Source organism: Rhamphochromis longiceps, linkage group LG19 (genome assembly GCF_057381845.1).
Source record: "Rhamphochromis longiceps isolate RC_006_pf linkage group LG19, R_longiceps_female_GT1.1, whole genome shotgun sequence".
Lineage (NCBI taxonomy): Eukaryota > Metazoa > Chordata > Actinopteri > Cichliformes > Cichlidae > Rhamphochromis > Rhamphochromis longiceps.
The window spans coordinates 3,585,462-3,613,312 of NC_140575.1; the positions used below are offsets into that span (position 1 = coordinate 3,585,462).

General features: G+C 37.6%; 1 protein-coding gene across 2 annotated transcripts in view; it reads left to right on the forward strand.

The window, feature by feature from the left end:
- Window positions 1-2,134: 2,134 nt before the first annotated feature.
- The window catches only part of rragd (ras-related GTP binding D), an 83,069-nt gene continuing 57,352 nt past the window's right edge, over window positions 2,135-27,851 (forward strand). For both annotated transcript variants that reach the window (XM_085391588.1, XM_085391589.1), the window contains exons 1-2: window positions 2,135-2,345; window positions 10,398-10,693. In XM_085391588.1, the coding sequence (XP_085247714.1) occupies window positions 2,150-2,345; window positions 10,398-10,693 (492 nt within the window). In that variant the 5' untranslated portion in view covers window positions 2,135-2,149. The remainder of the gene's footprint in view (window positions 2,346-10,397; window positions 10,694-27,851) is intronic.

Here is a 27,851-nt window from a genome sequence, read left to right on the forward strand (position 1 = left end):
TCTAGCGTAACTGAACTTGCAAAACAGAGCTACCTGGATCACTTAAATTACACAATTGAAAGCATATGTGTATTGTTTGTGTATTTATACACAAGCACTCATATAAATAATTTTAAAACAACAACAAAAGCTCAACACTGCCCCTAGCATCCTGGAGCACTTCTGTTGTGTTTTGTACGTGCTTCGGAGTTCGTACGTGTTTTGGAGTTTGTACGTGCTTTGTCTCTGGGGGCCACCGTAAATATACTTTTATTTATTCACTCCACATAAAATGTAATAAATAAATCATATAATACAAAAAACAACTATTCACATTGAAACTTTTAACAATTTAAATTTTCAGCTTTTTGTTAATTTCTAATTTAGTTTCATGCATTTCATCATTAACTTGCACTCGCACTACTACACTGCCATTTTAACCATTTTAGGTTCAGGCCATTAGGTGGCACAGTGTATTTGTGGCAGGATAGTGCTAACATGTAAGCAAGCTAGAAGACTGGCATCCTTGCTGGGCATCCAGTTAGGGAAGCAACACATTAATAAGAGAATTCTGGGTAAAACCAAAGTTCCGTTCCCTAGTAACTAGTTACTTTGAAAGTAACGAGTAACTTGAAGTAACTGAGTTACTTTTGATAGGAGTAACTAGTAATGTAACTAAGTTACTAATTTAAAGTAACTTACCCAACACTGGTAAAAACACAACCAATACAGCCTTCGTTCTCACAATTGATTGTCCACAAAAATCAGAAGAGAATTAGGAAAAAAGGTTTTTAAATATGCTGCCCCTGTTTTCTGGAATAATCTGCAGAAGGAACTGAAATGATCAGAATTGCTTACCTTGGGGGAGTTTAAGTCCCTCTTAAAGGAACAAGACAATGACTCTTTTACTCAGTGTGATTGTTTTTAATGTTGCTCTTAATTAATCTGTTATTGTATATTGTTCACATGTTTGTATGGGATATTCTATTTGTTGTGTACATGTTTTTGACTTTTGCTGCCATGATGTCAGGTCTCTCTTGGAAATGAGAATTTTTATCTCAATAAGATTTTTTTTACCTGGATAAATAAAGGACTAATAATAAAAAGAATAAATAAAATATTATTGAGTTGCTGTTTTGTAATTGGCTAATTAGACATCTGTGTTAATGAGAAGTTGAATAAGTGTCCCCAATAAAGTGGACAGTAAGTGTATATCCCCCTCTTAACTCTTTGCTTAGTTCTACAGCCCCGTTCTGTCCTCCTTGGCTCCTCACAGGTCTGGTTCCATTCAGTATCACTGATGTGTTCAGTTGGTCCCATGTGAAAACAATTAGGTTCTCCACAGAGACAAACAAGAAACAAACAAGAAGACTCAGAAAAAGGTGTAAAAATGAAACACATATTTAGTAATAAGGATAAGATAGAACTTTATTAATCCCTCGGGTGGGTTCCTCTGGGAAATTCGATTTCCAAAAAAGCACAGCACAGATAAATAGGTCGATGGGAAAACAACAACAAAACACACACTCGGCATGGTGCTATTATTATTATTATTATCATGTTTTAATAATAATGGAGTGCATTTATGTAGCGCTTTTCTAGGCACCCAAAGCGCTTTCCAATGCCACTATTCATTCACTCTCACATTCACACACTGGTGGAGGCAGCTACAGTTGTAGCCACAGCTGCCCTGGGGGAAGACTGACAGAAGCCAGGCTGCCATATCGTGCCATCGGCCCCTCTGGCTATCACCAGTAGGGTAAGGTGTCTTGCCCAAGGACACAACGACCAGGACAGAGAGAGCAGCCTGAACCAGCAACCTTCCAGTTACAGATGAGCTTCCAAATCCCCTGAGCCACAGTCACCCCAAGATGGATGCAGCTATTGTTTCACAGCCACATACGTCTGAAGATCATTCAGATGTCTTTTCCCTATTACCCTAATGCTTTGCTTTCTTTTAATGTGTAGACCTTTTTTGAAATAAATAGTAAAGCAAATCTTAAATAAATATTTATCAGAAATGTAATTTTAATTTGCTTCTAAATACTTTACTACAGTATGAGACGGAGTGTTGTAAAGCTACCAAGACTAAACCTACGCTTTGACACCTCCCTGCTTGGCTGCGTATGCAGCGACTGGAGGCGGGGACCGCGGGTGAAAGTTCACCGGCATGGCGCTCACGTATCAGGTGAACGCTGTGGGAAAGCTGGATACCACGAGCAGTTTGAATCCAAAACAAAACATCAGCATGACCAGTGAGAAAGTTTCAGTCCTGTGCGGAGAGGAGGACGAAGCTCTGGAATATGACGACGACGAGTACGACCTGGAGGCGTTCTCTGATGCCGACCTGAGCTGTGAGGACAGAGGTATGGGATTTTTGCAACTTCACTGCTTTGGAAGGTCACACACTCGGAAAACGGGCTGTTTTCTCTACAATCGTGGGCGTAACTAGCGAAGTTGTGTACAGCATGATAATGTCAACTGTGCACACCTACAGAAGTGCCAGGGGTACTGGCATTTATCACTGGTGTCAAGCCAGCCTCCAATTCGAGACTTGCAGTCAAGCCAGCCTCCAGTTTGTTTTACGTTCCCTGTGTATTCAAAGTATTACGGGAATGGATGTGGAAACCGGATTTCAAAATAAAAGCCAACTTCGAGTGAATTAACAGATATGTTAAGAACATAATAACATATAATTTAGGCTTTTTTTTTTTTTTTTACAAACTCTAATGTTAGATCTATATGACACAGCCTTGTACCCTAATTGTGCCCTGTCACTATCAAGGCCATCTTATTTTGGATTTCAAAGTAAAAGCCCTGTGAATCTTCATTTTTGAACTACTCTTTCAATGACTTAATAATGCTCTTAAAAGCAAAAGTCGTATTTCCAAATACTATTTGAACTTTATATCAACACTTTCCAACCACAGTCTTTTTACAGTGATACCATATCAATATCAAGTCAGTCTGATTTTGCCTTTCATAGTAATGGCCCTTTGAAATTGTCCATAATTGACTTAATCTTCTAACGATTCAAAATGCTCTAAAATGAAAAATTCTTGTTTCCACAGGGTAATTCCACCTTAGATCAACAGTATACAGCCCCACAGTGATACCATATCAATATCAAGTCATTCTGATTATGCCTTCCAAAATAAATGCCCTTTCAAATTGAGCATATACGGCCTACTTTTTTGACGATTTCAAAATGTTCTTAAACAGAATTTTGCTGTTTCCACAGGATAATTTCACTTTAGTTCAACAGTATACAACCTCACGATGTTACCATATCAATATCAAGTCATTCTGATTTTGCTTTCAAAAATAAAAGCATTTTCAAACTGCCCATATCTGACTTGATCCTGGAACAATTTCAAAATGCTCTAAAATGGAAAATTCCTGTTTCCACAGGGTAATTCCACCTTAGATCAACAGTATACAGCCCCACAGTGATACCATATCAATATCAAGTCATTCTGATTATGCCTTCCAAAATAAATGCCCTTTCAAATCGAGCATATATACGACCTACTTTTTTAACGATTTCAAAATGTTCTTAAAAAGAATTTTGCTGTTTCCACAGGATAATTTCACTTTAGGTCAACAGTATACAACCTCACGATGTTACCATATCAATATCAAGTCATTCTGATTATGCCTTCCAAAATAAAAGACTTTTCAAATTGCCAAGATACGACCTACTCTTTTAAAGATTTCAAAATGCTCTAAAAGTGAAAATTGCTGTTTCCACAGGATAATTTCACTTTAGGTCAACAGTATACAACCTCACGATGTTACCACATCAATATCAAGTCATTCTGATTTTGCTTTCAAAAATAAAAGCATTTTCAAAATGCCCATATCTGACTTGATCCTGGAACAATTTCAAAATGCTCTAAAATGGAAAATTCCTGTTTCCACAGGGTAATTCCACCTTAGATCAACAGTATACAGCCCCACAGTGATACCATATCAATATCAAGTCATTCTGATTATGCCTTCCAAAGTAAAAGCCTTTTCAAATTGTCCACAATTGACCTAACTTTCAGTGATTTCAAAATGCTCTAAAATGGAAATTTCGTGTTTCCACAGGATAATTCTACTCCAGATCAACAGTATACAGCCCCACAGTGATACCATATTAATATCAAGTCATTCTGATTTTGCCTTCCAAAATAAAAGACTTTTCAAATTGCCAAGATACGACCTACTCTTTTAAAGATTTCAAAATGCTCTAAAAGTGAAAATTGCTGTTTCCACAGAATAATTTCACTTTAAATCAACAGTATACAACCCCACAGAGATACGATGTTAAGATCAAGTCACTCTGATTTTGCCTTCCAAAATAAAAGTATTTTCAAATTGCCCGTAGACGACCTACTTGTTTGACGATTTCAAAATGCTCTTAAATTGAAAGATGCTGTTTCCACAGGATAATTCCACTTTAGATCAACAGTATCCAACCCGACAGTAAAACCATGTAAATTTCATGTTGGTCTGATTTCGCCTTTCAAATTAATGGCCCGTCGAATTTGTCCATATGTGATATACTCTTTCAATTATTTCAGAATGTTTTAAAAATGAAAATTGCTGTTTCAACACATATTGGGTTTTCATTTTGAAAAGCAAAATCAGACTCAATTGATTATGACAGAATTGAATCATAAAGATGATGTAAAAGGAAGCTGAAATTGCCACTAGGTTGTAATTGATAGTACGTTTATATTTTAAGTCTGTGGAAAGATGTCATGGTTGGTTTGCAAGCAGTTTTGTAATTTCTTTATTTAGAATGACATCTTTCCACAGACTTAAAATATAAACGTACTATCAATTACAACCTAGTGGCAATTTCAGCTTCCTTTTACATCATCTTTATGATTCAATTCTGTCATAATCAATTGAGTCTGATTTTGCTTTTCAAAATGAAAACCCAATATGTGTTGAAACAGCAATTTTCATTTTTAAAACATTCTGAAATAATTGAAAGAGTATATCACATATGGACAAATTCGACGGGCCATTAATTTGAAAGGCGAAATCAGACCAACATGAAATTTACATGGTTTTACTGTCGGGTTGGATACTGTTGATCTAAAGTGGAATTATCCTGTGGAAACAGCATCTTTCAATTTAAGAGCATTTTGAAATCGTCAAACAAGTAGGTCGTCTACGGGCAATTTGAAAATACTTTTATTTTGGAAGGCAAAATCAGAGTGACTTGATCTTAACATCGTATCTCTGTGGGGTTGTATACTGTTGATTTAAAGTGAAATTATTCTGTGGAAACAGCAATTTTCACTTTTAGAGCATTTTGAAATTGTTCCAGGATCAAGTCAGATATGGGCATTTTGAAAATGCTTTTATTTTTGAAAGCAAAATCAGAATGACTTGATATTGATGTGGTAACATCGTCAGGTTGTATACTGTTGACCTAAAGTGAAATTATCCTGTGGAAACAGCAATTTTCACTTTTAGAGCATTTTGAAATCTTTAAAAGAGTAGGTCGTATCTTGGCAATTTGAAAAGTCTTTTATTTTGGAAGGCATAATCAGAATGACTTGATATTGATATGGTAACATCGTGAGGTTGTATACTGTTGACCTAAAGTGAAATTATCCTGTGGAAACAGCAAAATTCTTTTTAAGAACATTTTGAAATCGTTAAAAAAGTAGGTCGTATATATGCTCGATTTGAAAGGGCATTTATTTTGGAAGGCATAATCAGAATGACTTGATATTGATATGGTATCACTGTGGGGCTGTATACTGTTGATCTAAGGTGGAATTACCCTGTGGAAACAGGAATTTTCCATTTTAGAGCATTTTGAAATTGTTCCAGGATCAAGTCAGATATGGGCAGTTTGAAAATGCTTTTATTTTTGAAAGCAAAATCAGAATGACTTGATATTGATGTGGTAACATCGTGAGGTTGTATACTGTTGACCTAAAGTGAAATTATCCTGTGGAAACAGCAATTTTCACTTTTAGAGCATTTTGAAATCTTTAAAAGAGTAGGTCGTATCTTGGCAATTTGAAAAGTCTTTTATTTTGGAAGGCATAATCAGAATGACTTGATATTAATATGGTATCACTGTGGGGCTGTATACTGTTGATCTGGAGTGGAATTATCCTGTGGAAACACGAAATTTCCATTTTAGAGCATTTTGAAATCACTGAAAGTTAGGTCAATTGTGGACAATTTAAAAAGTCTTTTCTTTTGGAAGGCATAATCAGAATGACTTGATATTGATATGGTATCACTGTGGGGCTGTATACTGTTGATCTAAGGTGGAATTACCCTGTGGAAACAGGAATTTTCCATTTTAGAGCATTTTGAAATTGTTCCAGGATCAAGTCAGATATGGGCAGTTTGAAAATGCTTTTATTTTTGAAAGCAAAATCAGAATGACTTGATATTGATATGGTAACATCGTGAGGTTGTATACTGTTGAACTAAAGTGAAATTATCCTGTGGAAACAGCAAAATTCTGTTTAAGAACATTTTGAAATCGTCAAAAAAGTAGGCCGTATATGCTCAATTTGAAAGGGCATTTATTTTGGAAGGCATAATCAGAATGACTTGATATTGATATGGTATCACTGTGGGGCTGTATACTGTTGATCTAAGGTGGAATTACCCTGTGGAAACAGGAATTTTTCATTTTAGAGCATTTTGAAATTGTTCCAGGATCAAGTCAGATATGGGCAGTTTGAAAATGCTTTTATTTTTGAAAGCAAAATCAGAATGACTTGATATTGATATGGTAACATCGTGAGGTTGTATACTGTTGAACTAAAGTGAAATTATCCTGTGGAAACAGCAAAATTCTGTTTAAGAACATTTTGAAATCGTCAAAAAAGTAGGCCGTATATGCTCAATTTGAAAGGGCATTTATTTTGGAAGGCATAATCAGAATGACTTGATATTGATATGGTATCACTGTGGGGCTGTATACTGTTGATCTAAGGTGGAATTACCCTGTGGAAACAGGAAATTTCCATTTTAGAGCATTTTGAAATCACTGAAAGTTAGGTCAATTGTGGACAATTTGAAAAGGCTTTTACTTTGGAAGGCAAAATCAGAATGACTTGATATTAATATGGTATCACTGTGGGGCTGTATACTGTTGATCTAAAGTGGAATTACCCTGTGGAAACAGGAAATTTCCATTTTAGAGCATTTTGAAATCACTGAAAGTTAGGTCAATTATGGACAATTTAAAAAGGCTTTTATTTTGGAAGGCATAATCAGAATGACTTGATATTGATATGGTATCACTGTGGGGCTGTATACTGTTGATCTAAGGTGGAATTACACTGTGGAAACAGTAATTTTCCTTTTTAGAGCATTTTGAAATCACTGAAAGTTAGGTCAATTATGGACAATTTGAAAAGGCTTTTATTTTTGAGAGCAAAATCAGAATGACTTGATATTGATATGGTATCACTGTGGAAACAGGAATGTGCCATTTTAGAGCATTTTGAAATTGTTCCAGGAGCAACTCAGATATGGGCAGTTTGAAAATGCTTTTATTTTTTAAAGCAATATCAGAATGTTTTGATATTGATATGGTAACATCGTGAGGTTGTATACTGTTGATCTGGAGTGGAATTACCCTGTGGAAACAGGAAATTTCCATTTTAAAACATTTTGAAATCACTGAAAGTTAGGTCAATTATGGACAATTTAAAAAGGCTTTTATTTTGGAAGGCATAATCAGAATGACTTGATATTGATATGGTATCACTGTGGGGCTGTATACTGTTGATCTAAGGTGGAATTACCCTGTGGAAACAAGAATTTTTCATTTTAGAGCATTTTGAATCGTTAGAAGATTAAGTCAATTATGGACAATTTCAAAGGGCCATTACTATGAAAGGCAAAATCAGACTGACTTGATATTGATATGGTATCACTGTAAAAAGACTGTGGTTGGAAAGTGTTGATATAAAGTTCAAATAGTATTTGGAAATACGACTTTTGCTTTTAAGAGCATTATTAAGTCATTGAAAGAGTAGTTCAAAAATGAAGATTCACAGGGCTTTTACTTTGAAATCCAAAATAAGATGGCCTTGATAGTGACAGGGCACAATTAGGGTACGAGGCTGTGTCATATAGATCTAACATTAGAGTTTGTAAAAAAAAGCCTAAATTATATGTTATTATGTTCTTAACATATCTGTTAATTCACTCGAAGTTGGCTTTTATTTTGAAATCCGGTTTCCACATCCATTCCCGTAATACTTTGAATACACAGGGAAGGTAAAACAAACTGGAGGCTGGCTTGACTGCAAGTCTCGAATTGGAGGCTGGCTTGACACAAGTCATTTACTGACAGCGCTTCACTTGTTCCACATGTTGTCATGTTAGATTAAATACAATTAAATAGATGAAATGAATTTGTAATAACACCCCATGAAGACAAAGTTTCAAAATTCTTGCAAATTAACAAATTATATGGAGAAATCTAAAAAAAAACGATTGCAAATGATTAAAAAACAATATAAGAACAATATAACAATATAAGGTGTACAAAAATATTCACAACTTTTGCTCAAGTAGAACTACTTTTGCAGCCAAGTAGGAGTAGAAAGACTTTACAAAGAAACAAAGGAAAAACAAGAAACCTTCAATTTAAAGATAATTCTAAATTAAATAGAAACAGCTCTGCACTAGCCTAAACCGCGTTAATGAGGGCTCCTAACAATAGGCTACTATGGTCCACTCTCCATCATGACCTGGCACACTAGTCCCTGACTAAATATCCAGTGGCTCCTCCCACTCCTTGAAATGGCTATTAAATACCAATTAGCAATTAAAAAAGTAATAACAATGATCAATGTGTCATTCAAATATACAATACAACACAATGCAATACAGTTTTATTTGTATAGCACATTTATAAACCAAAGGTATTTCAAAGTGCTTCACAATAATACACAAGATCAAAATAAATCAATTAACAAAATACAGATCAGGTACTAGCACAGACAGAAGGGAGGCACTAATAGACAAGAAGAGTGAGGTAAAAAAAAAAAAAAGGTATCAGACCTCAGTTCAGAAGGAAGGTCAGTTCATAGATACAGAATATCAACTAAGAAGTTAAAAGAACCAGTAGTGAAATTAATTCGTTTAGATGCGATAAGGGCACTAACTGGTCAGGAAGGCCAGGTTAAATAAGTAAGCTTTCAGTTGTGATTTGAAGGATTGGATAGAGTCTGAGGCACGAATAGAAGCGGGGAGCCTATTCCAAGGATTAGGTGCAGCTGAAGCAAAGGCACGATGGCACTAGTAATTGACCCGATGATCTTAGCGCTCGGCAACATACAGATAAGGAGATCAGTGAGATAACTGGGCGCAATGTTATTCAGAATTTTAAAAGTGAGTAACAAAATTTTAAACTCAATACGATATTTGATAAAAAGTTACATGAACCAGTGTAAATCAACAAGAGCTGGAGTAATAGAATCAAATTTTCCAGCACCAGTAAGAAGGCGAGCCGCAGCATTCTGAACAAGCTGTAGCCTATGAAGAGGAATGGATTAGAGACCAACGTAAAGAGAATTACAATAGTCTAACCTGGAGTTCACAAAAGCGTGGAAGTTTTTCAAGGTCGCTGCGTGGTATATAACACTTAGCTTTAGAAATCTGGCGCAATTGAAAGAAGCCAGATTTAATGTAAATATAATATAATAATAAGTTAACAGTGGGACTATTGACAATAATTCTCTAAATGTTTAAAATCAACAGATTCGTTAACCTCCATCCCTCCTTCATAATAGATTTGGCAAATTCCCTCCCAGGAACTTTACGATAAAAGGAGTCCAAAAAGACCCAGACTGGATTAGCAGTTCCTGTTTCATGACTCTGTACATTGTACATCGTTCCCTCGACTGTAAATAATCTCTCAGTTCCTGCTGCTGCAAAACATCTCCACAGCATAATGTTGTCACCACCATGCTTCACTGGAGGGATGGTATTGGCTGGTGATGAGCAGTGGCTGGTTTCCTCTAGACGTCGTGCGTCTTTGCCTTTTGGCAAACTCCAGGGTGTAAGATGGTAAAATGTGAAACCAGTGAAGTGCTGTGAATACTATATTGACATACTGGAAATATATTGAAGTGTCTAACGTCACCCATCTCTGGTGGAAAATGTACTGAGATGTGTTGTAATGTTAATTGAAGCAGTTCAATTTAAGTTGTAGATTCAAGCTGCTCTTCATATTTTTGGACACCAGATGGCACCGCAGAGGACTGTGTTGAGAAGCTTTGAGTAATGACACCTTTTTCAATACAAGTCTCAGTGTTTCAGAAAGCTTCATTTGGCCGTCACTAATTAAGAGTACCGTGCGCACCAATCTTTAGAACTTGTCTAATTTAGAATTGCTCACCTAAAGGTTTCCCTTTGCTGTTTTATAGCTCCAGGCTTCAGTGATTCCGTGAATGGTGTGGTCAAACCTCGTATTTTGTTGATGGGCTTGAGAAGGAGTGGGAAGTCCTCCATCCAGAAAGTGGTTTTCCATAAAATGTCTCCCAGTGAGACTCTGTTCCTGGAGAGTACTAATAAGATCTGCAGAGAGGATGTCTCCAGCAGCTCCTTTGTCAGTTTCCAGATCTGGGACTTTCCTGGTCAGATTGACTTCTTTGACCCCACTTTTGACTACGAAATGATCTTCAGAGGCACTGGAGCATTAATCTTTGTCATTGATTCACAGGTCAGTTCACAAGGAAATACAGTGAAACAGTATATACTATATACTGTTGTCATGTTACCATAATAGCAAAATGTGATTAAAAGTTTTGGAAATGGAGCAGTAAAAATCCAAAGCTTAACAGATTCACATTTGGCTGATTCCCCCATCCAGGTCCTCTGTGCACTGTTACTTTTTCAGAACAGCTGCTATTAGGGCTGTGAGATATGACAACGTTAAACACAAGTCTATCGTTTCATATTTAACTCTGTTGTTTATTTTGAGCTATCATAGCAAACTGTTTACTGCAGTATTTTTTTCATTGCTTTAGATGACTGTTTGCAATAGTCACCTCGTCACCACAGAAAGACCAGCCAAAACGAATCAAGGAGCTTGTTTGTAAATGAGCAGCCACCAGAACAGAAAACTGTACTGTGCAAATTATGCAGCATACTGGTCCCCATACTGATGATCGGCTCTGCTCTGTGGTAAAATCAAATCTGACTGTACCACATCATTAAAGGCAAGAGAGAACTGAATGGCAGTGGAAGGATTAATAAGAGGGTAATGACATGCTTAGTATACTGCTTAACTTTAATGATGTTTTCAGAATTTGCATATCTGTCAAGTAGGGCTGTGTCATATTATTGTTTGTGGTGATACCATTATAAATGTTTATGTGATAAAGGGTAATTCCGGTTAATCAGAGATATATTATGATATGATATTCTAGACCCAAAATTCATATCTCGATATTTTTTAGCTGGATGGCGATATAAGATATATATCTCGATAATTTTTTTTTTAAGCCATAAAGTAAGAACAAAAAGAGAGTTCTTAGTCAAAGCTGTGTCCCAGATGTCACACAGGCACTTTTATTAACATACAGCACAGATGTACATGAAAAATTACTCAAAATTAAATTATGAGCATTCATTAAATAATAATGCTCCATAAATAAAAGAAAACAAGGTTGTTTTTGTGCTAAACAAAGAGCTCACAATTGTGCAGTCAAAATGTAAACTAAAAGACGCTGAGCGTAATAACAAAGACAGACAGATTTCACAGCTGCTCTGTTCCCAAGTTTTACTGTGTGACTGATAGCCTGGAGTTTGAAATCCGCTTCATAACCACCTCTCTTACAGGTGCCATTTATGGTCCTTATACACACACAATACGGTAATATTACGTTGATGCACAGTACGTATCACTCCGCGAAGCTCCTCGGTAGCCGTAATGCGCCGACAATCTATCAAGCGGTGCAGCTCCGCAGCTTACCAAAGTCGTACTAAAACATTTTTTGACAGATTGCTGAGCGCCGTGTACCACATAAAATCGGTTCGCGGCCATCAAGCACAACCAGAATTCATACATAAGGCGCGCTATCAACTTTTGAGAGAATGAAAGGATTTTAGGGTTAGCGCTGTTAGCTCGTTAGCGCGGTTAGCTCGTTAGCATGTTTAGCTCGTTAGCACGTTGACGCCGTCCAGCCCCACGCATGGGGCGATGCGCAGTAACTCGTTAACGGAGATTTGCCGTGTCCGTCTTGTCGCTGCCTGCACGTGAAGCGATGGGGGAGGAGGGGGAGTTGTCTTCAGTGAAGGCGAGGCGGAGTAACGTTGCGTAGAGACAAAAGTGGACGAAAGAGAGGCAAACTTGCGGCTCCACAACTATAATTATAACGTAACATAGACTATATCGATATAAAGGATATTGTCACATCTTATATCTCGTATAAAAATATATCGATATGTTTTAAAAACTCGATATATCACCCAGCTCTATGATATTCTACCTGGAAAGTAAGGTTCAGTGGAGTTTTATTTATACAGTGCCAAATCACAACAACATTTGCCTCAAGGTGTATCATAATCTAAGGTAACTCCTACAATAATACAAAGAAAACAGAAAACTTTCAGGGAACTTTTAGAACAGCAAATGCATGAACCAGTTTTTCAGCATAAATCTGAAACATATATTTCTAATTTTTGCTATATTACATAGATAAAGGAAAGGAGTCCTAAGAGAGTTATTCCCATACAGCTTATGACAAAATTTGATCCGAAGTGATTGATGGCCCTAATCACGACCTTTTGACCTCCCGCCCCTCCCCCCCGGAAGCGTGTAATGAGCGTGACGAATCGCATCCGGAGAAGGGGGGGTGGGAAACCCCCCGCGTGACGAATTATATCCTGAGAAAGGGGGGTGAACCCCGGAAGCGCGCCATCTGTTGCTAACCGTGTCGAATCGCACCCTGAGAAAGGAGGGGTGAACCCCTGGAAGCGCGTCATCTGTTGTTGGGGGAAAAAAAAAAAGTTTTTAGAGGGAGGGGGGAAACCTCCGGAAGCGCGTCATCTGTTGTTGGGGAATAAAAAAGCAGAGAGGTGGAGTCCGTCACAATTTCTAAGGCCCAGACGCAAGATGGATTTCCTTCTGCAGCCCCGCAGCGTTCCTGTGTCCGATGAGATCTGCTCTCCCAAAGAAGAAGGCTTTGAATATGACATATTCAATCTCGATCCGGACCTTATGACCCTACCGGAAATACTCCGGAAGTGTCTAGTCATTTTCAGACCTGTTGCGTCATGTTCCCTAAGCACAGCGGTGATGCAGCAGATGATTCTGTGATGTATAGAGAGACAGAGCGGATGTAATTTTACTTTCTTAAGCTGCACCGGCGTTTGTAATGGAAATAAAGAGTGACTTCCTGTAGAGATTTCAATAGTATTTTATTTTCCTATAATACAGACGCTGTAAAAAAAAAACCTTTAAGATACACCATAGCTTGTGATGAAAAGAAGAACTTTCTATCCGCTTGTAACCTACAGGCTGCCTATGACACACACACCGCGGGTCAAGGAGGAGTGAGACGGCAGAATAGTTTTTTTCTTCAATACTTTAACAATAAGTTTTCTCAATAGATAGAAAATGATGATGCTGAGGAGTCAACATCCGATATTATCATTGCTTGTAACCCGGTAAATAATTTCGTACATCTCCCCATAAGACAAGTCTTAGTGGAAAAAAGCTCATATTCGAATAAGTTTATTAAAGCACCCCCCTCTGTGGGAAAGAGTCAACCATGAGGCGAGTTTTGTCAACAGCAATTGTCCATTTGGTAAAACAAATATCCGTCTCAAAGTCATATTTTACCGTTGCAGAATGTGGAAAACAGACGGCGTTCGCAAGAAGGCAATCAAAAAAAAAAAAAAAAACAACCCTCTCTAACTATTGGTATTGTCAAGAGAAAGATGCGAAAAACAGATGCTTCGCTAGACTAGGATAAAATGAGAGAAGAAACGGGAGGGGAGTCGATATCTGTGACAGTTCTACCAATCGCGAGGAAGAATCCGTGAATATTATGTCAGCATTCCGTTCAAACAACGCCGCCGATCACACACACACACACACACACACACACACACACACACACACACACACACACACACACACCGCGGGTCAAGGAGGAGTGAGACGGCAGAATAGTTTTTTTCTTCATTACTTTTACAATGGGATTTCTCAATAGATAGAAAATGATGACGCTGAGGAGTCAACATCCGATATTATCATTGCTTGTAACCCGGTAAATAATTTCGTACATCTCCCCATAAAACAAGTCTTAGTGGAAAAAAGCTCATATTCGAATAAGTTTATTCCCCTCTGTGGGAAAGAGTTTTTTTCTCAGAGTCAAGTTTTGTCAACAGCAATTGTCCATTTGGTAAAACAAATATCCGCCTCTAAGTCGTATTTTACCGTTGCAGAATGTGGAAAACAGACAGCCCTCACAGGAGGCACCATAGTTAAAATATTTAAATTTCAACTAAATTTGTAGTAATGATCGGATTTCCTCACTTATCTACACCACACTCCTTGTCCTTGATTTCTTATCGTTTCTTATCGTTCCTCTGTCCCTTAATAGAAACCACATATATAGAAACTATCCTCCCTTTCAGTTGTCTTTTGCACTTCCATATCGCAAAGCAGTTACTGTAGGTTATTTTCTGCTTATGCATTAATGTAATTAATTAACTTATTTATCCTTAAGTAAGGTAATGACTTGAGTTCTAATGCTTTTTGTCTCTTGAGTTAGCTGTCAATGTGGGATTTTTTTCCCCCTTTTGTCCAGTTAAAGCTGCCTTTCATTCTTCAACACAGCTTAAACTCTAATAGGTAAGCTTTCTTGTAATTTCTTAGTTCTGCAGGCTTCTTGAAAGACATCCGAGACTCTTCTTTGGATGCTGGCTGCCTTTTGTTTTGTTTTGTTTTCTGTCAAGATGATCCCACACTGCTTCGATTATCTTGAGGTTCGAACCCTGGAGAGATCAATCCATGACTGATGCGTTGTTTCATACAGGCATACTTTGACTACATTGGCAGTATGTTTGCGATCATTGTCGCACTGAAAAATGAAGTTGCTGCCAATCAGACACTACGTGGTAATACATGGTCGATCAAAATCTGGTGGAACTTTTCTACATTCATAATTTGATTAATTTGGATAAGAGCTCCAACAACACTGGCTGAAATCCAGCCTCAAAGCACGGTAGAGTATCCACGCTGTGTTAAAGACGGCTATAGACATTCACTGTTGTATCTCTCTTCGGACCTCTTCCGTGCATATTTCAAATTTGGATTCATTACTCCATAAGACATATTACAGCTGATTTCTTTTTCCAGTCAATTTCTTGTGTAATTTGGCACACCTCAGCCTTATTTTTCTCTGTTCCTTAAGAATGGCTTATTAACAGCCACCCTTCCAACTCAGATAACTTTTGATGAGGTTTCATGAAATGTTTACAGCACTTGAGTTACTCGCCATCCTAAATGCTAAAAACACTAAACTTTAATTCTAAATTACGTAATTAACGTTAACCAGAAAAAACAAGCCAAAGTCGAAATGTTGCTGAGCTGACCTGTGGTATGCTATGTCTTCTAAAGCACGTATAATGTAAACAGAACTGGTCTTTGCACAGAAGCCTGTGGAGCTTCATAATTAACCTCAGTGTGTGAAGAGGACTCTCCATTTAATAATAGCTGTAATAAAATGTTATGGCCGACGGTGTTAAACGCTGCACTTGGGTCTAGCAGGGAAGATTTCAACTTTTCAATATGAATGAAGGCTGAAAACTGATTAGATTAATGTCTGATGATCTTTTCCGTGCTTCTTCAAGTTTGTAACACCAAACATATTTTAAAGGATGATGTAAGGCTCACAGGAAGAGTTTAATTAGACACACATTTACTATTTTTCTTTATACTCTTTCTTTCTTGACATGTTTAATATGATTACTATCAGAGGAGAAAATGAACCTTGTGTAGTCTAAAAACTTTTTTATTTAATCAAACTGTAATGTTGTTGAACTCTGACGGACGTGTCTTTTAATCTTGTCAACAAATCCTTAATCATCTAAATCTGCCATTTATCATCTTGTAAAATGTTCCCTCTGCTTCTGTTGCACATCTCCCCCCGGACACTCTCTGCTTCACCAGCCCTGTGCAGCTGGTCCAACCCCTGCCTGCCTCCTTAAACTGGGGTGTTTAAATCTCTTTACCTCTGTTGTGAACTTCACACAAAGTTTGTGGTAACAAAATCAAACTGACGAGGATCTCGTTTGAAAAACACACACACTCACGAGACAAAATAAAAACAGACTGCTCAAAGCAAAAGCAGAGCCCTCACAGCTGGTAGTACAAACACAGTGACAACATGCGTATTAGATACCCTCAGTGCCAAAAGCATAAATATGAAAAAATGTGATCACCAAGAATATCCTAAAAATGGCATTGAGGTGCGTGTTACAGTAAAGAAAAAAAAAAAAGTAGCCAAATTTTCATCGGAAAATGTTGAATTTTAGTAAAAACAATGCTCTGTAGTTTGATACTGTCGTTACAGACAAAGCAGATGTTTAAAGCCTTTGGACGCACATTTGAAACGCGCTCATTCTCCTTATCAGCTGGAAACATTAAAGCCGTAAAATGACTTTTTCAAACGGATAAAAACTATTGAACAAACAGCAATGTTGAGCCTGTTCCAAAATTTGAATGTACATGTGTTGAAGGTGAGGGTCTTGTTGAATTATTAAACATACTTTCTTTAATTTTTCGAGCCACAAAAACAACAACTTTTAATTTTCTTCTGCTTGAGTCTCGGCCTCGGGTAGCTCTACTTATCATTGCTCAGTCAGTCGTCTGTTTGTGCTACTTTTTTTCAAGGAGCAGTGGATTATTGGTAAGGGTGACTTTATGTGTTTAGCTACTTAAGTGGAAGTACTGTGGAAAGTTTTACCTTACATACATAGATCTACCAGTACAGCTTCTGAGGTATCTGTTTACAAAATGTTATAATCTATTCAAAGGTTCTTTGCAATTTTACATTGATAAACATTATCCTTAACACATTTGGCCCACATAAAGTACTATGGCCATCACACGGTCATTTAGAATTGTTTAAATAACTCGTGTCTTAAGTCCTTCCATCAAACAGAAAATTAAAAAAAAAAAAAACATGGTTCACTTTTATATCACAAAATGTTAGAAATATAAGCCGTTCATAACAACCTGAAAGGTTGGGAGTTTAAAATGCAAACCGATGGAAGCAGAAGTAGAAGACTATAATGTCTCAGAGCACACGGTGTCTATTAATGTGTAGACATGTATAAATAAGAGCTTAATAAAGATGCTTAATTTCTTAAGAAATAAACAGGTGGAGTGATCTTTATCAAAAGTGGATGTTGCATCTGTGGCTAAACCACTGTACCCAAAAAAACTTTAAAAATCTACTGTGTGTGAGGCTGTGTAAGTAAAGCTTGCCCTTCACACCTGCGTGTAATAAACCATTTGTTGGGGGTTGTGGATTTGTCACCTCAGCATTGTGAAAGTGGGGAAACATGTTTCTGGCTGTGCATAAGATTCCTCCTTACAACTTAGAATCTCAGTTCTAAATGAAATTCAGATGTTTTTTTTAAGTATGGCTAATGTATTAATTGACTTCTAAGGCACACACACACACACACACACACACACACACACACACACACACACACACACACACACAAGAACAAGAACAACACAGAGAAGAAGAAGAGGGGGTCGTTTTACTACACATCATAAAAACGCAATCATTCATCTTCCAACTGTATCTTTCTGTTCTGGCTTTAGAGTCATAGGTTGTTTACTGAGCCGTACTTTGGGAGTCATACTGTTGTGATACTGAGGAGAAAAGGGTAAGGTTTGATAGACTAAACCCTTACACACATAACTTGAATAACCTAAAGAGTGTGTGAGACTGCTAGCTGTGTTGTTCAGCATTAAACTCATCTACAAATGTGTTAGTAAAGAGCGACTTGTACTTCTGTCCCATTAAGCAACGGTTTAACAAATTTCACTGCAAACTATAAAAGGAATCTGGATTTATATAGAACATAGTAGTGATGGATTAAGTGCAGGAAACACTAGTATAAGGTGTCTATTGAACAAATCTCCTTCAGCGTTCAAAATGACCAAAGTGAGGCCTACAGGCGTTTCTCTCGATTGGTTGTGTTCAGGGAAAAAGCAGCTAAATACACTGAGACTGCTCCGCATTGTTAGTGAGTTAACTCTGGATATCTGTAGGTTTTGTCAAACTTGGAGTGAACAAAAGCAGAAAAACAGTAAAAGATGCAGACAGTGAAAGTCTGGTTTATTTCATGAACACAATGAAACATTTTACAGTCCACAGAGCAAAGTAGCATACATGATAAATAGATACACATAACATGAGAAGTAAAACTCGTCGTCTTACCACATGTTATATTCTGTAAACTTAAAATAACCACAGAAATTAGAGTTTAGTGTTTTAAGTCATCTATTAAAAAACATGAGTCAACATTACTGAAGTGACGCTTTAACGATGCGTCTTATCACCGTGTTTATGATGATAAAACATGTTCTCTCGTTAGTAGATGTCAGCGCTGTCACTTGTCATGAAAATGTCCAGAGCCAGGGTTCCTCTTTAATTACCATTGATCATTAATAGGGTCACAAAAGATTTGTCACATTATCCCCATAAACAAAATGCTTTTATAGAAATCATTGTGATACAAATATTTAGATTCTTGATTCACAATGTGCACGAACTCAAAATCTTTAGAGGTTCATATTTATAAAGTATCGCAAATAATACATTTATACCATTGTATGAGCTACTTCTTGTAAAAACTGATTGAAAAAAGCTCCTGTCGTGACCTTCCTTCTGTGAGGACACACACACACACACACACACACACAGAGAGAGAGAGAGAGGGGGAAGATCATTAGGATTGGAGGCGTTTTTGGATTTTCACTTATTGTTGGCTTTACAGTCACATAAAATTCATTCCAATTTTTTTGCCTTTGCTTCAATTAAGGTGTTTCCTTAAATCTACAGCAGCTTCCTTTTCAAAAAGTTTACTGACATAGTAAGGAAGTAGCTAGGGAACTCAGTAAGTATGAGCAACAACAGCTTAGGGACTGTTTCTACAATAAAGAGGAATTCATCATCATCTGCAGTTCATCAAAAAAAAAAAAAGTGCCATTAAAAACAATTCAGCAGATCCTCAAAGTATGGATACAATCTGTTTTCAGCTGTAGAGGTACGCTTCATGTACTTATCAACATGCAGTTTAGAGGCTTGCATTAGAGTGCTTTGGTACTTGGGCCTCTTTTATTTAGCACGGTTATACCATTGTGTATTTAGCTATATAAATATGCTCAAGAGTCTATTGTATGTTTGTCATGCAATTAAAAATTCAAAAATATAATTTTTAAATCAGTAACTTTGCAAATTTAGCGCGGACCCTCACCCCTCCCTCCGGCTCCCACGGCCCCGCTGTCACCGTAAGACTCATACTCTTCCCCCACGTATGCTGCTATTTCCCCGCGCCCCAATAATTCTTGTCCTTTTTCTGTTGCAGCCTCCCACAGTCCCGTTTTCGGCGTTCCTGCGCGACTCATCTCCCGGTCCCTTGGTTTCTCGAGTTTCACGCGTGTTTTCCTTCTACCCTCCCGGGACACCTTCAGTTAAAATAAAGTTTATTTTCTCGTACTCCTGTGTGTGTTGGCTCTGCTTCTGGGTCCAGCTTGTGCGCTGAACTTTGGTTCATGACACTAATAGTTTTAAATAGAGCACCACAAACAACAGGTATTCCTTTAGAAATAAACTTTTCTTGTGTTACTTCTAAAAACTACAGATTCTTAACTCTGCAACAGTTAGACAGAGTTGGTTACAGTTAGGCCCTCAACAGTCAGCAAAACAAGTCATAAAACAATAAAAGAGGCTCCCTTATCAAGAGCATCCCAGCACTGTAGTTCCATTACAATCAGTTTCCTTTATTTTATCTTATCATGTCAGAGGCCAACTGAAACCAAGTCCACCTATATAAAAACACCCCATCAGACACACAGTAGTTTCCTCAGCACTTCACAACTGCCGCAAGGTATAGCGTTTTAACTTTTTATTTTTTCGGATCCCAGACACAGCGGTGTGAGGTAGTTAGCACACAGTTTGGACGTGTAGAAAACATTGCTTGTTTGGAACACATCAGCAGAGAGGTAGAGTTCATAGCTGTTCATAAGAGTTTAATTTAATCAAACCTCATTTTACGGATCTAAGTGGCTCCTCATCACTAGCCAATTCACCATTTTATTTAAATATCTGAATTTTCGGAATGAGGATCAAGCGGAACACAGAGGCTGCAACAGAAAAAGGACAAGAATTATTGGGGCGCGGGGAAATAGCAGCATACGTGGGGGAAGAGTATGAGTCTTACGGTGACAGCGGGGCCGTGGGAGCCGGAGGGAGGGGTGAGGGTCCGCGCTAAATTTGCAAAGTTACTGATTTAAAAATTATATTTTTGAATTTTTAATTGCATGACAAACATACAATAGACTCTTGAGCATATTTATATAGCTAAATACACAATGGTATAACCGTGCTAAATAAAAGAGGCCCAAGTACCAAAGCACTCTAATGCAAGCCTCTAAACTGCATGTTGATAAGTACATGAAGCGTACCTCTACAGCTGAAAACAGATTGTATCCATACTTTGAGGATCTGCTGAATTGTTTTTAATGGCACTTTTTTTTTTTTTGATGAACTGCAGATGATGATGAATTCCTCTTTATTGTAGAAACAGTCCCTAAGCTGTTGTTGCTCATACTTACTGAGTTCCCTAGCTACTTCCTTACTATGTCAGTAAACTTTTTGAAAAGGAAGCTGCTGTAGATTTAAGGAAACACCTTAATTGAAGCAAAGGCAAAAAAATTGGAATGAATTTTATGTGACTGTAAAGCCAACAATAAGTGAAAATCCAAAAACGCCTCCAATCCTAATGATCTTCCCCCTCTCTCTCTCTCTCTGTGTGTGTGTGTGTGTGTGTGTGTGTCCTCACAGAAGGAAGGTCACGACAGGAGCTTTTTTCAATCAGTTTTTACAAGAAGTAGCTCATACAATGGTATAAATGTATTATTTGCGATACTTTATAAATATGAACCTCTAAAGATTTTGAGTTCGTGCACATTGTGAATCAAGAATCTAAATATTTGTATCACAATGATTTCTATAAAAGCATTTTGTTTATGGGGATAATGTGACAAATCTTTTGTGACCCTATTAATGATCAATGGTAATTAAAGAGGAACCCTGGCTCTGGACATTTTCATGACAAGTGACAGCGCTGACATCTACTAACGAGAGAACATGTTTTATCATCATAAACACGGTGATAAGACGCATCGTTAAAGCGTCACTTCAGTAATGTTGACTCATGTTTTTTAATAGATGACTTAAAACACTAAACTCTAATTTCTGTGGTTATTTTAAGTTTACAGAATATAACATGTGGTAAGACGACGAGTTTTACTTCTCATGTTATGTGTATCTATTTATCATGTATGCTACTTTGCTCTGTGGACTGTAAAATGTTTCATTGTGTTCATGAAATAAACCAGACTTTCACTGTCTGCATCTTTTACTGTTTTTCTGCTTTTGTTCACTCCAAGTTTGACAAAACCTACAGATATCCAGAGTTAACTCGCTAACAATGTGGAGCAGTCTCAGTGTATTTAGCTGCTTTTTCCCTGAACACAACCAATCGAGAGAAACGCCTGTAGGCCTCACTTTGGTCATTTTGAACGCTGAAGGAGATTTGTTCAATAGACACCTTATACTAGTGTTTCCTGCACTTAATCCATCACTACTATGTTCTATATAAATCCAGATTCCTTTTATAGTTTGCAGTGAAATTTGTTAAACCGTTGCTTAATGGGACAGAAGTACAAGTCGCTCTTTACTAACACATTTGTAGATGAGTTTAATGCTGAACAACACAGCTAGCAGTCTCACACACTCTTTAGGTTTTTCAAGTTATGTGTGTAAGGGTTTAGTCTATCAAACCTTACCCTTTTCTCCTCAGTATCACAACAGTATGACTCCCAAAGTACGGCTCAGTAAACAACCTATGACTCTAAAGCCAGAACAGAAAGATACAGTTGGAAGATGAATGATTGCGTTTTTATGATGTGTAGTAAAACGACCCCCTCTTCTTCTTCTCTGTGTTGTTCTTGTTCTTGTGTGTGTGTGTGTGTGTGTGTGTGTGTGTGTGTGTGTGTGTGTGTGCCTTAGAAGTCAATTAATACATTAGCCATACTTAAAAAAAACATCTGAATTTCATTTAGAACTGAGATTCTAAGTTGTAAGGAGGAATCTTATGCACAGCCAGAAACATGTTTCCCCACTTTCACAATGCTGAGGTGACAAATCCACAACCCCCAACAAATGGTTTATTACACGCAGGTGTGAAGGGCAAGCTTTACTTACACAGCCTCACACACAGTAGATTTTTAAAGTTTTTTTGGGTACAGTGGTTTAGCCACAGATGCAACATCCACTTTTGATAAAGATCACTCCACCTGTTTATTTCTTAAGAAATTAAGCATCTTTATTAAGCTCTTATTTATACATGTCTACACATTAATAGACACCGTGTGCTCTGAGACATTATAGTCTTCTACTTCTGCTTCCATCGGTTTGCATTTTAAACTCCCAACCTTTCAGGTTGTTATGAACGGCTTATATTTCTAACATTTTGTGATATAAAAGTGAACCATGTTTTTTTTTTTTTTAATTTTCTGTTTGATGGAAGGACTTAAGACACGAGTTATTTAAACAATTCTAAATGACCGTGTGATGGCCATAGTACTTTATGTGGGCCAAATGTGTTAAGGATAATGTTTATCAATGTAAAATTGCAAAGAACCTTTGAATAGATTATAACATTTTGTAAACAGATACCTCAGAAGCTGTACTGGTAGATCTATGTATGTAAGGTAAAACTTTCCACAGTACTTCCACTTAAGTAGCTAAACACATAAAGTCACCCTTACCAATAATCCACTGCTCCTTGAAAAAAAGTAGCACAAACAGACGACTGACTGAGCAATGATAAGTAGAGCTACCCGAGGCCGAGACTCAAGCAGAAGAAAATTAAAAGTTGTTGTTTTTGTGGCTCGAAAAATTAAAGAAAGTATGTTTAATAATTCAACAAGACCCTCACCTTCAACACATGTACATTCAAATTTTGGAACAGGCTCAACATTGCTGTTTGTTCAATAGTTTTTATCCGTTTGAAAAAGTCATTTTACGGCTTTAATGTTTCCAGCTGATAAGGAGAATGAGCGCGTTTCAAATGTGCGTCCAAAGGCTTTAAACATCTGCTTTGTCTGTAACGACAGTATCAAACTACAGAGCATTGTTTTTACTAAAATTCAACATTTTCCGATGAAAATTTGGCTACTTTTTTTTTTTTCTTTACTGTAACACGCACCTCAATGCCATTTTTAGGATATTCTTGGTGATCACATTTTTTCATATTTATGCTTTTGGCACTGAGGGTATCTAATACGCATGTTGTCACTGTGTTTGTACTACCAGCTGTGAGGGCTCTGCTTTTGCTTTGAGCAGTCTGTTTTTATTTTGTCTCGTGAGTGTGTGTGTTTTTCAAACGAGATCCTCGTCAGTTTGATTTTGTTACCACAAACTTTGTGTGAAGTTCACAACAGAGGTAAAGAGATTTAAACACCCCAGTTTAAGGAGGCAGGCAGGGGTTGGACCAGCTGCACAGGGCTGGTGAAGCAGAGAGTGTCCGGGGGGAGATGTGCAACAGAAGCAGAGGGAACATTTTACAAGATGATAAATGGCAGATTTAGATGATTAAGGATTTGTTGACAAGATTAAAAGACACGTCCGTCAGAGTTCAACAACATTACAGTTTGATTAAATAAAAAAGTTTTTAGACTACACAAGGTTCATTTTCTCCTCTGATAGTAATCATATTAAACATGTCAAGAAAGAAAGAGTATAAAGAAAAATAGTAAATGTGTGTCTAATTAAACTCTTCCTGTGAGCCTTACATCATCCTTTAAAATATGTTTGGTGTTACAAACTTGAAGAAGCACGGAAAAGATCATCAGACATTAATCTAATCAGTTTTCAGCCTTCATTCATATTGAAAAGTTGAAATCTTCCCTGCTAGACCCAAGTGCAGCGTTTAACACCGTCGGCCATAACATTTTATTACAGCTATTATTAAATGGAGAGTCCTCTTCACACACTGAGGTTAATTATGAAGCTCCACAGGCTTCTGTGCAAAGACCAGTTCTGTTTACATTATACGTGCTTTAGAAGACATAGCATACCACAGGTCAGCTCAGCAACATTTCGACTTTGGCTTGTTTTTTCTGGTTAACGTTAATTACGTAATTTAGAATTAAAGTTTAGTGTTTTTAGCATTTAGGATGGCGAGTAACTCAAGTGCTGTAAACATTTCATGAAACCTCATCAAAAGTTATCTGAGTTGGAAGGGTGGCTGTTAATAAGCCATTCTTAAGGAACAGAGAAAAATAAGGCTGAGGTGTGCCAAATTACACAAGAAATTGACTGGAAAAAGAAATCAGCTGTAATATGTCTTATGGAGTAATGAATCCAAATTTGAAATATGCACGGAAGAGGTCCGAAGAGAGATACAACAGTGAATGTCTATAGCCGTCTTTAACACAGCGTGGATACTCTACCGTGCTTTGAGGCTGGATTTCAGCCAGTGTTGTTGGAGCTCTTATCCAAATTAATCAAATTATGAATGTAGAAAAGTTCCACCAGATTTTGATCGACCATGTATTACCACGTAGTGTCTGATTGGCAGCAACTTCATTTTTCAGTGCGACAATGATCGCAAACATACTGCCAATGTAGTCAAAGTATGCCTGTATGAAACAACGCATCAGTCATGGATTGATCTCTCCAGGGTTCGAACCTCAAGATAATCGAAGCAGTGTGGGATCATCTTGACAGAAAACAAAACAAAACAAAAGGCAGCCAGCATCCAAAGAAGAGTCTCGGATGTCTTTCAAGAAGCCTGCAGAACTAAGAAATTACAAGAAAGCTTACCTATTAGAGTTTAAGCTGTGTTGAAGAATGAAAGGCAGCTTTAACTGGACAAAAGGGGGAAAAAAATCCCACATTGACAGCTAACTCAAGAGACAAAAAGCATTAGAACTCAAGTCATTACCTTACTTAAGGATAAATAAGTTAATTAATTACATTAATGCATAAGCAGAAAATAACCTACAGTAACTGCTTTGCGATATGGAAGTGCAAAAGACAACTGAAAGGGAGGATAGTTTCTATATATGTGGTTTCTATTAAGGGACAGAGGAACGATAAGAAACGATAAGAAATCAAGGACAAGGAGTGTGGTGTAGATAAGTGAGGAAATCCGATCATTACTACAAATTTAGTTGAAATTTAAATATTTTAACTATGGTGCCTCCTGTGAGGGCTGTCTGTTTTCCACATTCTGCAACGGTAAAATACGACTTAGAGGCGGATATTTGTTTTACCAAATGGACAATTGCTGTTGACAAAACTTGACTCTGAGAAAAAAACTCTTTCCCACAGAGGGGAATAAACTTATTCGAATATGAGCTTTTTTCCACTAAGACTTGTTTTATGGGGAGATGTACGAAATTATTTACCGGGTTACAAGCAATGATAATATCGGATGTTGACTCCTCAGCGTCATCATTTTCTATCTATTGAGAAATCCCATTGTAAAAGTAATGAAGAAAAAAACTATTCTGCCGTCTCACTCCTCCTTGACCCGCGGTGTGTGTGTCATAGGCAGCCTGTAGGTTACAAGCGGATAGAAAGTTCTTCTTTTCATCACAAGCTATGGTGTATCTTAAAGGTTTTTTTTTTACAGCGTCTGTATTATAGGAAAATAAAATACTATTGAAATCTCTACAGGAAGTCACTCTTTATTTCCATTACAAACGCCGGTGCAGCTTAAGAAAGTAAAATTACATCCGCTCTGTCTCTCTATACATCACAGAATCATCTGCTGCATCACCGCTGTGCTTAGGGAACATGACGCAACAGGTCTGAAAATGACTAGACACTTCCGGAGTATTTCCGGTAGGGTCATAAGGTCCGGATCGAGATTGAATATGTCATATTCAAAGCCTTCTTCTTTGGGAGAGCAGATCTCATCGGACACAGGAACGCTGCGGGGCTGCAGAAGGAAATCCATCTTGCGTCTGGGCCTTAGAAATTGTGACGGACTCCACCTCTCTGCTTTTTTATTCCCCAACAACAGATGACGCGCTTCCGGAGGTTTCCCCCCTCCCTCTAAAAACTTTTTTTTTTTTCCCCCAACAACAGATGACGCGCTTCCAGGGGTTCACCCCCCTTTCTCAGGGTGCGATTCGACACGGTTAGCAACAGATGGCGCGCTTCCGGGGTTCACCCCCCTTTCTCAGGATATAATTCGTCACGCGGGGGGTTTCCCACCCCCCCTTCTCCGGATGCGATTCGTCACGCTCATTACACGCTTCCGGGGGGGAGGGGCGGGAGGTCAAAAGGTCGTGATTAGGGCCATCAATCACTTCGGATCAAATTTTGTCATAAGCTGTATGGGAATAACTCTCTGTCCTATATGTTTGTTTAATGTGTGCATGACTTGTCCTGACCAAAAATGCCTCCATGATTCCTCACAGACCACAGTGAGGCCATCCAGAGGAATTATATGGCGTGTGAGATTTAAAGTAATCTCAGTTTTGTCCAATTTTATAATTAGAAAATTATATGTCATTCAAACCTTCAGGTCTCTAAGACATGTCCATAATTTAGTTGATTTGTCATCTGTCTTCCTAAATAATTCTAAGTGGGAGACATCTACATTGCAATGAAAGTATATGTAGTATTTTCACACAACATTAACCAGTAGAAGCATATATAATGTAAAAAGTATTGGTCCCAACACGGAAACCTGTGAAACTGCATGGCTAACTTTTATATATGATGAAGACTTCTTATTTACATGATAAAATCCAAATCTCAGTTAGATGGGACTCAAACCTTTGCAGTGCAGTTCCTATAATACCAACACTGTGTGGTAATATACACATATTGCTAAATATATGCAATGTTTGGTTTTCTTCCTGAATACTATCGTTGTTTATATTTACTGCGAGAAGAAACGGTAAAAACGACGTTTTATAAGGAAAACGCTCGAAAGCACTCTCTGTCTGTGAGCAAAACCAAAACAAACCCACCCACTATTGGTGGAAAAATGTACCATGTCGACCAATCAAAAAATGATATGGCAACATGGAATTTAGTTGTTTAGGAAGGGGGAAGTTTTAGGAGTGACGGCGGTGTCTTGAGATGTGACAGATTTGCGACGTTTAGCGCAAATCTTGTGTAGTTAATGTGTAGTCTAGTCAATAGTTTTGTTGTGTGTGTCAGAGCAATGAGGCGACTGCTGAATGTTACAGGTGTTACAGGAGTGATACATCTGAAGGAATGATCTTGGTGGGAGGTGATTTCAATTGTACTTTGAAAACAGCTGTCGCCAGACTCCCGGCACACAATGGCCCCAAATCCAAAAAATCTTGTAGTTTATTTATTTATTTATTTTTTTTCATTTTTTATTTTTGGGTTTTACAGTTTACGATGCGGGTTACAGGCATTGATTAACACAATTTGCAATAGACCAAACAAAACAGAAACACTGAACAATCGGGAGTGACCAGTAGCCAGATTATTGATTTTAAGATTTGAGAATTAAATTCGACTTATGTATATTGGTGTATTGGACCCACTTATCCCAGCACG